Source organism: Bubalus kerabau, chromosome 15, assembly GCF_029407905.1.
Source record: "Bubalus kerabau isolate K-KA32 ecotype Philippines breed swamp buffalo chromosome 15, PCC_UOA_SB_1v2, whole genome shotgun sequence".
Lineage (NCBI taxonomy): Eukaryota > Metazoa > Chordata > Mammalia > Artiodactyla > Bovidae > Bubalus > Bubalus kerabau.
The window spans coordinates 64497160-64511907 of NC_073638.1; the positions used below are offsets into that span (position 1 = coordinate 64497160).

The window sequence follows — 14748 nt, forward strand, 5'->3', positions numbered from 1 at the left end:
CTGAGCGAAAGTAAGTCAGACAAAGACAAATATCTATGGTATTGCTTATATTCAAAGTTTTTTTAAAAAGAAGTACAAACGAACTTATTTACAAAACAGAAATAGAGTCATGGATGTAGAAAACAAATTTATGGTTACCAGGGGATAAGGAAGGGTATGGATAAATTGGGAGATTGGGAGTGATATATACACACTGCTGCTGCTGCTGCTGCTGCTGCTAAGTCGCTTCAGTCGTGTTCACCTCTGTGCGACCCCATAGATGGCAGCCTACCAGGTTCCTCCATCCCTGGGATTCTCCAGGCAAGAATACTGGAGTGGGTTGCCATTTTCTTCTTCAATGCATGAAATTGAAAAGTGAAAGTGAAGTCGCTCAGTCGTGTCCGACTCTCAGCGACACCATGCACTGCAGCCCACCAGGCTCCTCCGTCCATGGGATTTTCCAGGCCAGAGTACTGGAGTGGGGTGCCATCACCTTCTCCAGAAAAACAGCTGCTGATAAGTCACTTCAGTCGTGTCCGACTCTGTGCGACTCCATAGACCGCAGCCCACCAGGCTCTCCCATCCCTGGGATTCTCCAGGCAAGAACATATACACACTACTATATATAACACAGATAATTAACAAGAACCTGTTGTATAGCATAAGGAACCCTACTCAATACTCTGCAATGACACAAATGGGAAAGGAATCTAAGAGTGGATATATGTATATAACTGATTCACTTTGCTGTATACCTGAAACTAATACAACATTGTAAATCAACTATACTCATATAAAATTTTTAAAAATTAACAAAGAAAAAGAAAGAAAGAAGAAGTAATTTTGATGGTAGAGATCTCTGGATGCTTGGCAGCCAGAGCATAATCTGCAGTTTGTAGGGAGTATCTTTGAAGAGAGGAATGGGAAGTGCAGGTGTGTAGGCGAATGTAATATAAGGAGCATCACAAATAAGTAGGAGAAAAGCACCAAGGAAAAAAGGAGAGTACCAATTCATACACAACCTTACCTAGAATCACTGCTGAAGTGTTAAAGGCACAGCTGTCCTTAAGTTGTCCCCCTTCATTTTCCATGCCAGTGCCCTGGGAGAGCACTTCCCTATTTCTTGTCCCCTAGAAGAGCCAGACTGACACATACGTAGAGTAGGCTGTGATGTGGTTTGAGGACAGACCCTGACTAAGAGACTGTCTCCTTAAATGCCTGAAATCTCCCTAACTCAGAGGAATATGGATTAGCACACAGAGTTTTTATTGCAATTGTTACCTGGCTATGCATGATCGGCATTCCCACGGATTCTCCTGGATGTTTGTGGCATACTTCCTCACACATTCCACTATGGCAACGGTGAGCTCAAAAAGGAAGGGTGGGTAATTTCTATTTTGGAGCCAGGTAGTCAATATTGAGTGTGGAGGAACTGAGCTGTTTCACTAGTTCAGGTATTAAAAGAGGAAAGAAGGAATTTAAGGATAAATCAAGGGGTTCCTGTTCTGGGAATAAAATCATTCTGATGGATCAGTTGGGATGACTGAGGCAGGAGGACTGGATGTGGATGGTCTTGGGAAAGGAATGAAACCTACCTGAGCCTCTCTTCTCACCTATCTGAATCTCATCTCTGTTCTCTCATCTGTGAAAGGAGAATGTGGGACATGATGAGCTTGGGTGACTCTTCTCTATGTATCATTTTAGAGAATTATAAAACTCTACTTTTTTTAAGAGTTTAATGTTTGTCATAGCCATGGTTTGATGCTGAGACTTGTCAGGAACACAGTTCTCAATGTGAACTTTTCCCAAAGTAAATTACAATTTCCTTTATTCCTACATGCTTTATAAAAACATTTTCAAGAATGCATTTAGTGAAAAATCTGTGATTGGGGTAGATGTTTAAGGACAGACAGCTTAATTACAAATCCAGCTCCATTATTTACTGTGTTAACTTTGGACAAGCTTTTTCATCTCTCTGTGATTCCATTTCCTCATCTATAAAATGAAGACAGTAACAGTTATCCTTGAGTAATTAAATAAAAGCATTCAGAACAGTGTCTGGCAAGTGGTAGGATTTGAAAAATATTTGTGGGGAGCATATATGTCACTTAAGAATGGTATGTTCAATCAAAGCTTTTTGGAGGCATGAACATTTAACTTTGAAGGAAGGATGGGATTTTAATGATGAGAGGGCAAGCCTGATAAGCATGGAGAAATAAAAGGTTATCACTGGGGAAAGAGAAAAGCACACTTTGGTGGGATCACAGGGCATATAGGAAAAATGGACGGAAAGGTTTTATGGAATCCAAATGCAATGTCCTTCAACAGCCAAATTAAGAAATATGGGCAGTTTTAGTGGGTGACACAGTCAAAATGCTTGTTGAGTAGGGAAATGTCAAAATCAAAACAAGATCAATGGTTTATTTGCCTTCTTTGCATTTCCTCAGTTTAAACATCTCTTTTCTAATATAAAAACTACGCTACTCTGTTAAATTGCATCACCAGTACATTTAACTTCCGAGAATTAAACTCCAGAAGCTCTGGAGAGAATGGAAAATGTAAACAGTGTGGGTGCTGGCAGCCCTTTTCTCTCTAGGAGCTGATGCAATGGATTCAATCAAACCTGAAGTAGAATTCAACTAGAGATTGTCATACTAAGTGAAGCCAGAAAGAGAAAGACAAACTCCATACCATATCACTTACATGTGGAATCTAAAATATGACACAAATGACCCTGTCTATGAAAACAGAAACAGGGTCTTTCCCTGGAGGCTCAGATGGTAAAGAATCCACCTGCAATGCAGGAGACCTGGGTTCGATACCTGGGTCAGGAAGATCCCCAGAAGGGAATGGCAACCCACTCCAGTATTCTTGCCCAGGGAAATCCCATGGACGGAGGAGCCTGGCAGGTTATGGTTCATGGGGTAACAAAGAGTTGGACACAACTGAGCAACTGAACAGGCATGCTTGCAAGGTATAATACACATTTCTCTGTGTATATAATCCTGTACAATAATAAGTACATATTAATGATGTGCTACTTGTAAGTAGTCATAAAGTAAATGTTTCATGTGGTTCACCTCTTAGAGCACTTAAGAATATTAATGACGATTATAAACTGTAGGCTTTTCCAGTTTCATCATCTTAAGATGGAGTCCAGCAATCACTCTGTTTGTTACAGTTCTTCTGTTAAATCTTGAATTTCTTCCTCCAGGATGATGGACACACCCATTCACCTGACACCCAAATGGCATCTACGTGAGTGAAGAATCCTTAAAATCCATGGCACGTTATTTTCAGTTTTTGCCATTATACATTAGGGGCAATTTTTGTATTTTTCAAGGATGAATTTTATGAGATTTTTGTGCTGACTGTAGTACCAAGATCCCGATTTAAGATGAGATTTGTGAAGTTCCAGATTAAAATGAGATTATTTTAATCTATAGTTAGAACCATTTTTTTTTTTTTTAAAGAAAGGAAACAGATCTCTAGGCTACAAAGAGTTATTTGGAGTGGGCCCTTCAGTCATGCAAATGTAGGTAGTCTTGAGACACTCCTGAACATTTTTTTCATCCTACCCACCCCTCCCTGAGGCCCAGGTGCACAAAGCTATCTAGAGGGAAAGTAGATTATTTGCATAAAGTGGCTGGGAGCTCCCAGGAGGAAGGAGACAGGATTTTTGCTGCTGAACCTCTCTGCTTAGAGTCCACTTTCTGGTGGACTAAGTGCTCCTCCCCCCACATCCCATCAAGGCAGGACTGGAAACCTAGGGTCTAGAGGAAGTCAACAATAACAGCAACAAATCTCCAATTTCTTTGAGGAAGGGAATGTGGGTTGATGACTCGGGCTCTGACAAAATCCCAAGATTTTTCTTTTGGAGAAGGGTCAGCCTCATTCCCTAAACCTGTTGGATTTCTCCATTTTGGAACCTATACGAGGTAAGTGAGGAAAAAGGGCAGTGACGAACACAAGGTAATTGGGAGGAGGACTGTTCTCCTTTGTGTATGTGTCTGACTCTTTGTGACCCCTTGGACTGTAGCCCACCAAGCTCTTCTGTCCATAAAATTTTCCATGCAAGAATACTGGAGTGGGTTGCCATTTCCTCTTTCCGAGGCTCTTCCCCACCCAGGGATCGAAGCCGTCTCCTCCGTCTCCTGCATTGCAGGCAGATTCTTTACCCACTGCTGCGCCATCTAGGAAGGTTGTTCCCCTTTTGATGAGTAATTTTGGGATCTGGGGGTTGGGTAAAGACCTAAGATAAAGAAAGAGAGAGGTCCTGGATTTCACATTTGGGTGTTTTGATCAACTGTGACAGTGGCAGTCTGAGTTTATGGAGTGTCTCATAGTGATTATACAGAAAACTCATCTGTTCATTTTACAGGTATCGGTTTCATTACTTTTGCATGCCAGACAATGATCTAGGCTCTGGGAATAATGCAGCCAACAAAACAAACAAAAATTCTTGCCCTCAGGAAGCTTCCTGTCGGGGTTGGGTTTCAGGGCGTGGGGGGTGGGGAGAGGCAGAAAACCCTACAAAATAGTATCTTAGATGATGCTGAGACCTAAGGATAAAAATAAGGATAAAAATGGGGGGGTGGGGTTATGTGTATAGATAGGTGTTATTGTTGAGGGAGGCTTCACAGACAATGTAAATTTGACTAACGATCTGAAAAGGAGGTGTGGACAGAGTGTGATCCAGATAGCTGAGGAGGGACAGTGACTGGAGTCTTTGTGAAACTGGGGCTGGAGCGAGACAAAGTGGGAGGTGAGTTCCTTGTGCGCTTTATACACCATTTTAGGTCCACTGCAAGGTTTTTTAGCTTTTAATCTGAATGAGACTGGAAGGAAAATTTGAAAAACACCGAAAAAAGCAAAGAAGTGATTGAAACATGGATTTTACATGGAAAGCCAATGGCTTCTTTGATGATGCTGAAAGTCACTCAGTCGTGTCTGACTCTTTGTGACCCCACGAACTATACAGTCCATGGAATTCTCCAGGCCAGAACACTGGAGTGGGTAGCCTTTCCCTTCTCCAGGGGATCTTCCCAACCCAGGGATGGAACCCAGGTCTCCTGCATTGCAGGTGGATTCTTTACCAGCTGAGGCACAAGGGGAGCCCAAGAACACTGGAGTGGGTAGCCTATCCCTTCTCCAGCCGATCTTCCCGACCCAGGAATCAAACTGGGATTTCCTGCATTGCAGGTGGATTCTTTACCAACTGAGTTATCAGGGAACGCCTGTGTCTCTGTTAAATCCTTCAGCAGTTTCTTTTGCTAGCAGAATGAAGTCCTAGATGCTAATCTGGATCTTGCTTCTCCCTCTACTCTTATCTGCTTCTGATTTATCCTCACTCTGACTAAAAACAATCAGTTTCTCAAATTTCTACTCTCTACCACATTTTTTTTCTATGACTTTTGCATGAATCTTATCTTCTGCTCTCAAGTGTTCTCTCTTTGTTAGGGCTAATTCCTATATTCTTTAGATCTTAACTTTAACTCAGCCTGTGTACTGGCACAAAGTCCTGTGCTTAGAAAGTTAACTCTGAGAGACAGTGAAGGACTGGGAAGACCAGTGTGCTGCAGTCCATGAGGTCACAAAGAGTAGGACATACCTGAGAGACTGAACAACAACGGTTTGTTTAATGCTCTTTTGTCACCAACCTGAAATGCTTAATAATTTTGAACAAGGGGTCCCGCCTTTTCACTTTGCACGGGGCCCTGTATCCATACGTACATACCTAGTCCTGTTGATCCTCTACTATGCACCACTGCCTTGGTGCTGAACATACAAGGGAGTACCAGAAAAAGATGTCCTCCCTACTTTTGCAGAGCTTTCATACTGGTGGAAGAGGTAGGTAGACATTAATCAAACAATCAGAAAATAAACATAAAATTGCAATTGAGAAAAAAGCTACAGAGGAAGATATATGGAAATTTGGGTTAGTCAGAGAAGCCTGGAGATTCCCCAAGGAAGTAAGTGTTTTATTTAGCCAAGTCCTGTGTGTTCAATAACTCAGCTGTGTCTGACTCTTTGTAGCCTGCCAGCCAGGCTCCTCTGTCCATGGAATCTTCCAGGCAAGAATGCTGGGGCAGGTTGCCATTTCCTACTCCAGGAGATCTTCCCTACCCATCTCTTGGGTCTCTTGCATGGGCCGGCAGATTCTTTAGCAATAGTGCCACTAACCAAGTCCTGGAGGATAAGAAATGAACCAGACTTTCCATGGCTTGCCCCTTTCCCTACATTTGATTAGGTTCCTGTTCTGACCCCTCTTTGTGTCCTGTACTTTTCTTTTTGACTGCTATTATTACTAATTATTAGTATGATGGCCAATTTTTAGGGAGAATGTAAGCTCACATGGTGTCTCATTTTTCACACTGTATTCTCAGATACAGTGTATTCTCACTGTATTCTCAGCACAGTTCAGTCACTCAGTTGTGTCTGACTGTGACCTCATGGACTGCAGCACGCCAGGGCTTCTCTGTCCTTCACTATATCCCAGAGTTTGCTCAAACTCATGCCCATTGAGTCGATGATGCCATCAAACCATCTCATTCTCTGTCTCGCCCTTTCTCCTCATGCCCTCAATCCTTCCCAGTATCAGGGTCTTTTCCAAGGAGTTGGCTCTTTGAGTCAGGTAGCCAAAGTATTGGAGCTTCAGCTTCAGCGTCAGTCCTTCCAATGAATATTCAGGACTGATTTCCTTTAGGATGGACTGATTTAATCTCCTTGCTATACAAGGGACTCTCAAGAGTCTTCTCCAACACCACAGTTCAAAAGTATCGATTCTTTGGTGCTCAGCCTTTTTTATTGTCTAGCTTTCACATCTGTACATGATGACCAGAAAAACCACAGGTTTGACTAGATGACTGAGCAACTATCAATTGACTATATGGACCTTGGAAAGGCGATGGCACCCCACTCCAGTACTCTTGCCTGGAAAATCCCATGGATGGAGGAGCCTGGTAGGCTGCAGTCCATGGGGACGCTAAGAGTCGGACACGACTGAGCGACTTCACTTTCACTTTTCACTTTTCACTTTCATACATTGGAGAAGGAAATGGCAACCCACTCCGGTGTTCTTGCCTGGAGAATCCCAGGGACGGGGGAGCCTGGTGGGCTGCTGTCTATGGGGTCGCACAGAGTCAGACACGACTGAAGCGACTTAGCAGCAGCAGCAGCATACGGACCTTTGAAGGCAAAGTAACGTCTCTGCTTTTAAATACACTGTCTAGGTTTGTCATTGCCTTTCTTCCAAGTAGCAAGCATCTTTTATTAATTTTATGGCTGCAGTCACCGTCCACAGTGATTTTGGAGCCCAAGAAAATAACGCTAGTCACTATTTCCATTGTTTCCCCATCTATTTGCCATAAAGTAATGGGACTTGATGCCATGATCTTCATTTTTTGAGTGTTGAGTTTTAGGCCACTTTTTTCACTCACTTTCACCTTCTTCAAGAGGCTCTTTAGTTCCTCTTTGCTTTCTGCCTTAAGGGTGGTATTATCTGCATATCTGAGGTTGTTGATATTTCTCCTTGCAATCTTGATTCCAACTTGTGCTTCATTCAGCCCAGCATTTCACATGATGTACTCTGCATAGAAGTTAAAGCAACATATGGCCTTAACTCCTTTTCCAATTTTGAACCAGTCTGTTGTTCCATGTCCAGTTCTACTGTTGTTTCTTGTCCTGCATACAGGTTTCTCAGGAGGCAGGTAAGGTAGTCTGGTATTTCCATCTCTTTAAGAATAGCTTTGACTACATGGACCCTTGTTGACAAAGTGATGTCTCTGCTTTTTAATACGTTGTCTAGGTTTGTCACAGCTTATCTTCCAAGGAGCAAGTGATATTTTTGAATGAAAATTTTTAGCAATATTTTTGAACAAAAAGATTATTTTTTGGCTATAAGCTTTTTACGCATAAACTTTTTTCATGTACAATTTAGTAGTCTGCATTTTAAAAAGAACTTAATTCTATGAGACATTTTCCATTTTCTAAAACAAATTTCATGAACTGGCTAAATCAGGGGCTTTGAATTATATGGAGGTTGGTGTTCTGAGGGCTTCCCTGGTGGCTCAGATGGTAAAACGTCTGCCTGCAATGCGGGAGACCCAGGTTCGATTCCTGGGTCAGGAAGATCCCCTGGAGAAGGAAATGGCAATCCACTCCAGCACTCTTGCCTGGAAAATCCCATGGATGGAGGAGCCTGATAGGCTATAGTCCATGGGGTTGCAAAGAGTCGGACACGACTGAGCGACTTGACTTTCTTTCTTGGTGTTCTGAATGGATAAGAGAGGGAGAGACTGGAGGTAAAGAGATTAAGAGACAATACATACAAACTAAGTGTTCATTTACTTATTCAGCTACACTTACTAAGGACTTATTATAAATGAGCTAGTGTAATAGGCATTCACAGAACAATCATTTTTTCTTTTTTAAATGATAGGATCTGCTCCTTGAACTTACAGTGTACTGAGTATCAGTGACAGGGTTAGAAAGGAAAAAAAAAAAATCCTTCCCCTTTTCAGCTTCCTTCATAGATGTAGCAATGCTGTAATAGACAGAATAGAAGCCTTCCATTAGCAGTGACCCAGAGAAATGTTTTGCAAGAATTCTGAAAGTTTGAAGTTCTAGTGGAATATTTTTCTTGTTTCAATGATAGATTTTTCTATTATTGTAACTTTCTCCTTTGAGTCATGCTTTTATCCTTTTTTGGTTCTTTTGACTACTTTTTAAAAAAAAATCAAAAGTAACTAAATACTAAGTAAAAAGGAATGGCTAATACGCTGCTATCTGAGAGACAGTCAGTGTTTTGTTTTTCTATTTTGGAAACCTTTGCAACTGGTTATCCTCCCTAACTTGAAAACTCTTTCCAAAACGTTATTTCCTACCGCCTCAGGGCATACTATCCTTTTCTCTTTTAAAGGCATCCTTCAAAATACTCTTCTCCCAGTTGGAAAAGCAGCAGGGAGTCAAGGTGTGGAGTTAAGACCGGCAGCAAGTTGCCACTCCCCTTGCCCTGCCTCAGTTACTGCAAAAGCATACGTCTGGGGATAAACCCTTGTGTGGTCGAGTCAATCCTCCTAGTGAAGATTATGAAGGGAACAAAGAGAGGGCCCTTCCACGCTTCAGAGAAAGGTGTTCTCACAAACACTAATTCAGGATAAAAAGAAACAGAGGAAATGAACATTTAAAAAGATTAACTCTGAACGATACCTATAAGATCAGTTGTTCAACAAGGAAAAGAAGGAACGAGGGAGTACAGACCAGGACTCGGCTGGATAATCTTGGGTAGGTCACCTCAACTTCTTTGAATCCCTGCCCTATTTAAAAAGAGTTTGGACCAAGGATCTCTTAAGGTTCTTTCATCTATAAAATTCTATGGTTCTAGGATGGAACCATCCTAGAAGGGCCATTCTGTTGATTTCCTAGTCTCCAAGAGGGAGATAACTAGTTTCTGGGAGAGGAACTGACTGCCTTGATGGAGAATTATCAACGCAAAAGTGGGTGAACTTCTTATTTACGGGGGTTCGGACCGTAGCGATGCTTTTGGAGAATTTCCACGAGGGCCTTTTCCTCGTTCTTTAACCTGATTTTACAATTCTCTTGACGCTTTAGGATGACGGAGCGGGAAGAACATATTCAGACTGGGATTGTTCACTTCAAGCATTTTCCCCTTCCTTATTATTAGACCTTAAAAACAAACAAACAAACAAAAAAACCCGCCAAGAAACAGATCCGAAAGGGATGGCAGGGGAAACTATGATTACGGGATCTCGAAAGGCCTGTAAAATGCGCTTCCGCATTTTCATCTTTTCTTTGGCATTAGGACCTTTTTGAAAAACAGATTTTTGGCGGAGTGGGCCCAAGAATGAGGTTCAGAACAGTAGAGGGGGTGCTGGCGTGGGGCAGCTCCGGATCGGACACTAGCCGGCCGCCTGGCGGGCTAGAAGCTACAAGGGCGCGGCCGCGGGCGGGCGGGCCCCGGGGAGGGGCTTTGCGGAGGCGCCGCGGCCCGAGCCGAGCGGGGCCGCCGGGGCTCGGCGCGCAGAGCGGCCGGGCGGGCGGTGGCGCTGCGGAGGCGGCGACCGAGGCCGGCGGGCGCGGAGGAGGGGCCCGAGACTGGGGCGGCCGGCGGCAGCCGCCTCGGTGACGACTCCCGGCAGCGCGGCGACCAGAGGAGACCGAGCCCCGGGCCCCGCCGTCGCCGCCGCTCCAGGCTGTCTTCCTTCTCCTCCAGTCTCGGCGGGGGCGTCAGGAATGGGCCCCAACCGCCGCGGGCCCCGCACGCTGCGCCGTCCGTAGGCCCCCCAGCAATCGGAGGTCGGCCGGCCGGCCTCTCACCACCCCTCACCCCAGCCGAACCGTCCCCACCCCAAATCCCCGGGAAGGAAGATGAGGGAAACGGGCCCGGCGCTCAGCAGCCAGAGCAGCAGCAGCAGCAGTGGTCGGGGGAGGGTGTTTCGCCGTTTCCTCTCAGCCGCCAGGACAAGATGGCAGCGGCCGCGGAGAGGGGCTGAGCCCGGGCTGGGTGGTGCCGCCTGCTGAAGCGCCTGGCTCCCTGTCCCCGGCACGGCCCCGCACCCACCCCGGACATGCTCAGGGCTGCGGCCGCCCGAAGAGGGGAGAGCGCAGGCCTCTAGGAAGGTAAGGGACTAGGGTAAGGGGGCGCCCCCACCCCGCGGCGGGGGTTGGCGGTGGGGGGTGGGGGGCGGGAACGGCTCCACCAGCCGCGCCTGCGTTCGGAGGGCCAGCGGGCCCCTCCTCTAGACCCTCCCTGGGCCCGACGCCCCCTAAGCGGTCCGCACCCGTCGCGCGTTCCGCACCCGGATCCGCATCTCCTGTGCGCTCGTGCTCCGCGTTTCCGCCTGGCCCCCTTGGGGTGGCGGATCCAGGCGTCTCCCTCGAGGCCGAGGCGCCCAGGCCCGAGGCCGCCGGACGCGGGGGGCCGCGCGTGGTTCCTGCGCGCGGTGGCGCAGCCTCCGGGAAGCCGCGCTGGGGCTGGGCCGGGCGGCCCCCGCCGCCCCCTGCCAGGGTTGCGCAACGGCTCTTCCCAGCAACCGAAGTTTTGTTTAGTCCCACTGGTGGGGCGGTGGGGCGGTGGGGCGGTGGGGCGGTGGGGGGGGGGGGGGGGGCTCTTCCCTCCCCGCAGCCCGGGCCGTCACTACGGAGACCTCTTGTCTTTCATTAAGGGGAACAAACACAAACACACGCACGCACGCAACTTGAGCTCCGCGGCCGATGGCTGCGTCCCTGGCTTTGTGGCCCAGTCCCCAGCGTCGTCGGGCGGCGGGTCCGGAGGGTGTCAACTCGAGGGACGTGAGTGCGTGTGATTGTTGGGGAGGAGAAATGTGATCCGCCGCTCCGCGTCCCCCGCCGCGGCCGGAGGAAGGCGTGGCGGCCGCGCGGCAGGTCTGTTGCCGGCGTCTCTCGTTACGGTGGCGGCCGCCCGCTTCCCTTCGCGGCGCTGGGAGAACTCGCGGCAAGACTTCGGAGGAGAGAATGTCTGTTTTCCTGTCGGGAGGGAGACGGCTGTTTTAACATGGTATGTAGCTCTCGGCGAAGCCTGTTGTTTCCCAGTCTTATCTCTGCTTGAGGAATTGCGCTGAAGGGTGTGTGCGTAAATTACCTTGGACCTGTTACAGGGCAGTCACAACACGTTCAGTCCTTGAACCGTGTTTTCACAACCTCTTGCTGCCCTGTTAGAATTTATTTTTCCACCTGTCGGTCTTTGCTTCTCATTAAAAGGAGATTCTGTTAGCAATAGAGAAGTTTTTCAGATTATTGTCCAGTTTACAGGCAAAGCTCATGGTTGATTCCATTGTCAACTTTGATGTCTCTCTGGTCTAGGGCCAAAAAAGTTAGCTGGTAAACCAGCCTGTGCCTCTGTTTAGTAGTTTGGTGATTATTATTATTATTATTTTCTATTTTAGGTATTTGCTTGTTAGCTGTAGCTTCTGAAGATGAAGGATTTATATTTAAACCGTTTCTGTTTATTTCCAAATTTTAATTACTGGGCGCTTTAAAATTTTAAGAGGTTCTCGTAATCAAATATTTGATGAGAACTTTTAAGCAGGATCGGTGAGTTTTGTTACCCAACTAAAAACATTTTAATCCTGCATTCTCAATTTTTCAGAAGCTAGGCAAACCTCACCATATGTTTGATAAGTCTAAATTCTGCTTATGCTTGCAAGTGCGGTGCTAATTTTATACAATGAGCCATGATAAGATTTTGATAGGTCATGATTAAACTTAGGATTTAAGTAAACAAAATAAGACTGGCCCTTTTTGTTTTCTTTAAAAAAATTAGTTTTTATAGTTTTGTTGGTTACCTCATGCCTTCATGCCACTTAAGAGTAATTGAGATGTACCAACCAGGTAAAGTTCCGTGCTTTTTAATCAACAAGCTGTTTCTTGGTATATTTATGGGTGTATTCGTGAAGTATAGGGTACTTATTTGTGAAATACAATGGTTGAGGTTTATTTTTTTTCACATTTCTGAAACGTTTTTAATTTGTGTAAAGGTAAAGATGTGCTGATACATTTGTATTTTGGATATTTCATTGTGTGTGGTTCTTTTTTGTATTTATGGGAAAAATTGAATAATTTAATTTGTTCCTTAATTTTTTATACTCTAGGGACTATATTTAAAAAATTTTTTGTGGAGAGTGTTAGCTTAAAACTATGTTTTAGAAAGATAAAATGAGCTTGAACTCTAGAACAGAGCCAGCCATTAAATGTTTCAGATTTATATTTGGACACTGCTGACTATAGTAGCTAAACATACATATTAGGCAGGCAGATCATAACCTGGTGAGCCAGTCTTAGTTTACTGTCATAATACCTTTTCCATTGAACTTGTCATTATCTTGCTTATAAACCAGTCATTGGCTTCTGGGCATGGAGTTTTAGAGTCACATAAAAGTGGATGATTTTTATGGAATAATTCTTCTTGTAAACATGCTTGAAAAGAAGCTTCAGATCATACTATTTTAATTTTTTGGATGTTCAGTCATGGGTATCATAAAACAAGGTGCAAATTACAGAGGTGGGTTTCTGTAGCTAGTAAGGCAGGGCATGTAAGTATTTGTTGAATGCAGATTATTGAAAGCCCCACCCCCCTTTTTTTTCTTGCAACTTAAAATAGCAGCAGCTGTCAAATGAACTTTTTCATTGAGCTTTGTTTTAAATATTTGATATATCAACATTGAGGGCATCTCTATGGAAGGGCAGATGAAGAAAATGTAAATTTCAGAGTGCTAAGATGCTGTTTCCCAATCCTGTTTCACATCCATTGAATGGAATACTTGTTTGAGTGTTTCCATTTAAATGTTAATTTATTCTGGTAACTTTCGAAGTTAATTTTCTTAATATGATGATATGGTAGATTAGAATTGCATTATTGGGGGTTAGTTAATTCAAAGTCTTTAAAAGTATATAGTTTTCCATTGTAACTTTATGTTTGAATTTGGAGATGAAAATATCATGGCAATATTTAGATTTAAGGGTGTTTTAAGGACCTTTGAATTTTTCCACATTTAAAGTATCTGTCCAGAATTATTCTTGCTTCTTAACTATTAAAGGATATGAGATGCTTTGCTGCATGATTATATTGTTGGTACCGAAAGAGATCTTCATGTGAAGTTTCTGTGTTTGCAGCTGTCCTGGCTTCCTAATGTCTGAAGTTGAGACTCCCAGTGTGGTATGTTTAACTTGGAAGTTACTTTTGATGACAAACCCTAGAACTTTGTAAAAATCAAGGAACCTATCAGTGTATTTTATTTTAAAAGAACCCCTCCTGGCTCCCTCGTTCCCCCCTCTCCCCCCGACTTGCTGAAACCTTTGTGGTGGGTATAACCTTTTCTGTGTAATACGAATGTAAGTCTAAATGAGTTATTTGAGATGTCCTTTCTGATTCTGGATTCAGCTGCTTAAAAAACTTATGTATATACACACACATGCATATATATATATATATTTGTCTAATACGTTAAAGCATACACTATAAGTTGAATATAGGGCTATAGATTTGGAATAGAAGTTTTAAATTAGTGGAGGATTTTAGGATTAGCCAAAGTCCACTCCTTTTAGTTTGGTTGGTATAATTAAGAATGATTTGGGGAAGAACAGTTTAATGTTAGTGTGCTGCTTCTGTAGCTTTGTCACAGCTGTCCTTTTTTTAAAAATCTTAATCACTGTCAAGACAGAACAGATATTTGGAGGATGTATGTTACACATTTTACCCAAATATTTGTTGAATTAGACCTTGACCAATTTAGTGGTTCAGGCTGTTCTCCGCAGTTGCTACTTGGGCCATGTGTCGCTACATAAAGGCAACATATTGTCTCGATTCTGAAGCATACCCCTGAGTGCTAGGGTGTTAGAGCTTCTGTTCTCACCACTCCTGTGGGAATTAAAAGAGCTGGATGAGTATTGGAAATACTATATTTTTAGGGTGGTGTTTATAGTTTGTGGACAGTTAAGACATTAAGCTGATTTACTTTGTCTTTCATATTTAGTAGTTAATGGCAAGAAAGCTGTCTTTTTTTTTCTTTGAAAGCTGTCTTTTTCTAATGTAGAAGTCTTTGAAATGAAACAAACCAAGATAATATTTTTTTACCTTAAGTGCATTTTATTTTGATCCAAACAATTTGTCTAATTTTCTGAGTGAGCATTTTTCACTCCTGAGGGAGACTGAGGGGAAAGGTAGAGGGGAGATGCTTCAGAGAAAGCTGGGCTGTGGGGGGGTGATGGTGAGGCGTGAGTTTCATTGGA

At 44.0% G+C, this 14748-nt stretch overlaps 1 protein-coding gene across 11 annotated transcripts in view; it reads left to right on the forward strand.

Annotated features, from left to right (window-relative positions):
- Window positions 1–3782: 3782 nt before the first annotated feature.
- Window positions 3783–14748, forward strand: part of HIPK3 (homeodomain interacting protein kinase 3) — an 88543-nt gene continuing 77577 nt past the window's right edge. For 5 of the 11 annotated variants that reach the window (XM_055549276.1, XM_055549284.1, XM_055549286.1 and 2 more), the window contains exons 1-2: window positions 9118–9264; window positions 9365–9476. In XM_055549276.1, the coding sequence (XP_055405251.1) occupies window positions 9455–9476 (22 nt within the window). In that variant the 5' untranslated portion in view covers window positions 9118–9264; window positions 9365–9454. Of the gene's footprint in view, window positions 3918–9117; window positions 9265–9342; window positions 9477–10010; window positions 10621–11166; window positions 11519–13632; window positions 13676–14748 lie in introns of those variants that run through there. The other 6 variants (XM_055549283.1, XM_055549282.1, XM_055549281.1 and 3 more) reach the window with 6 other exon arrangements.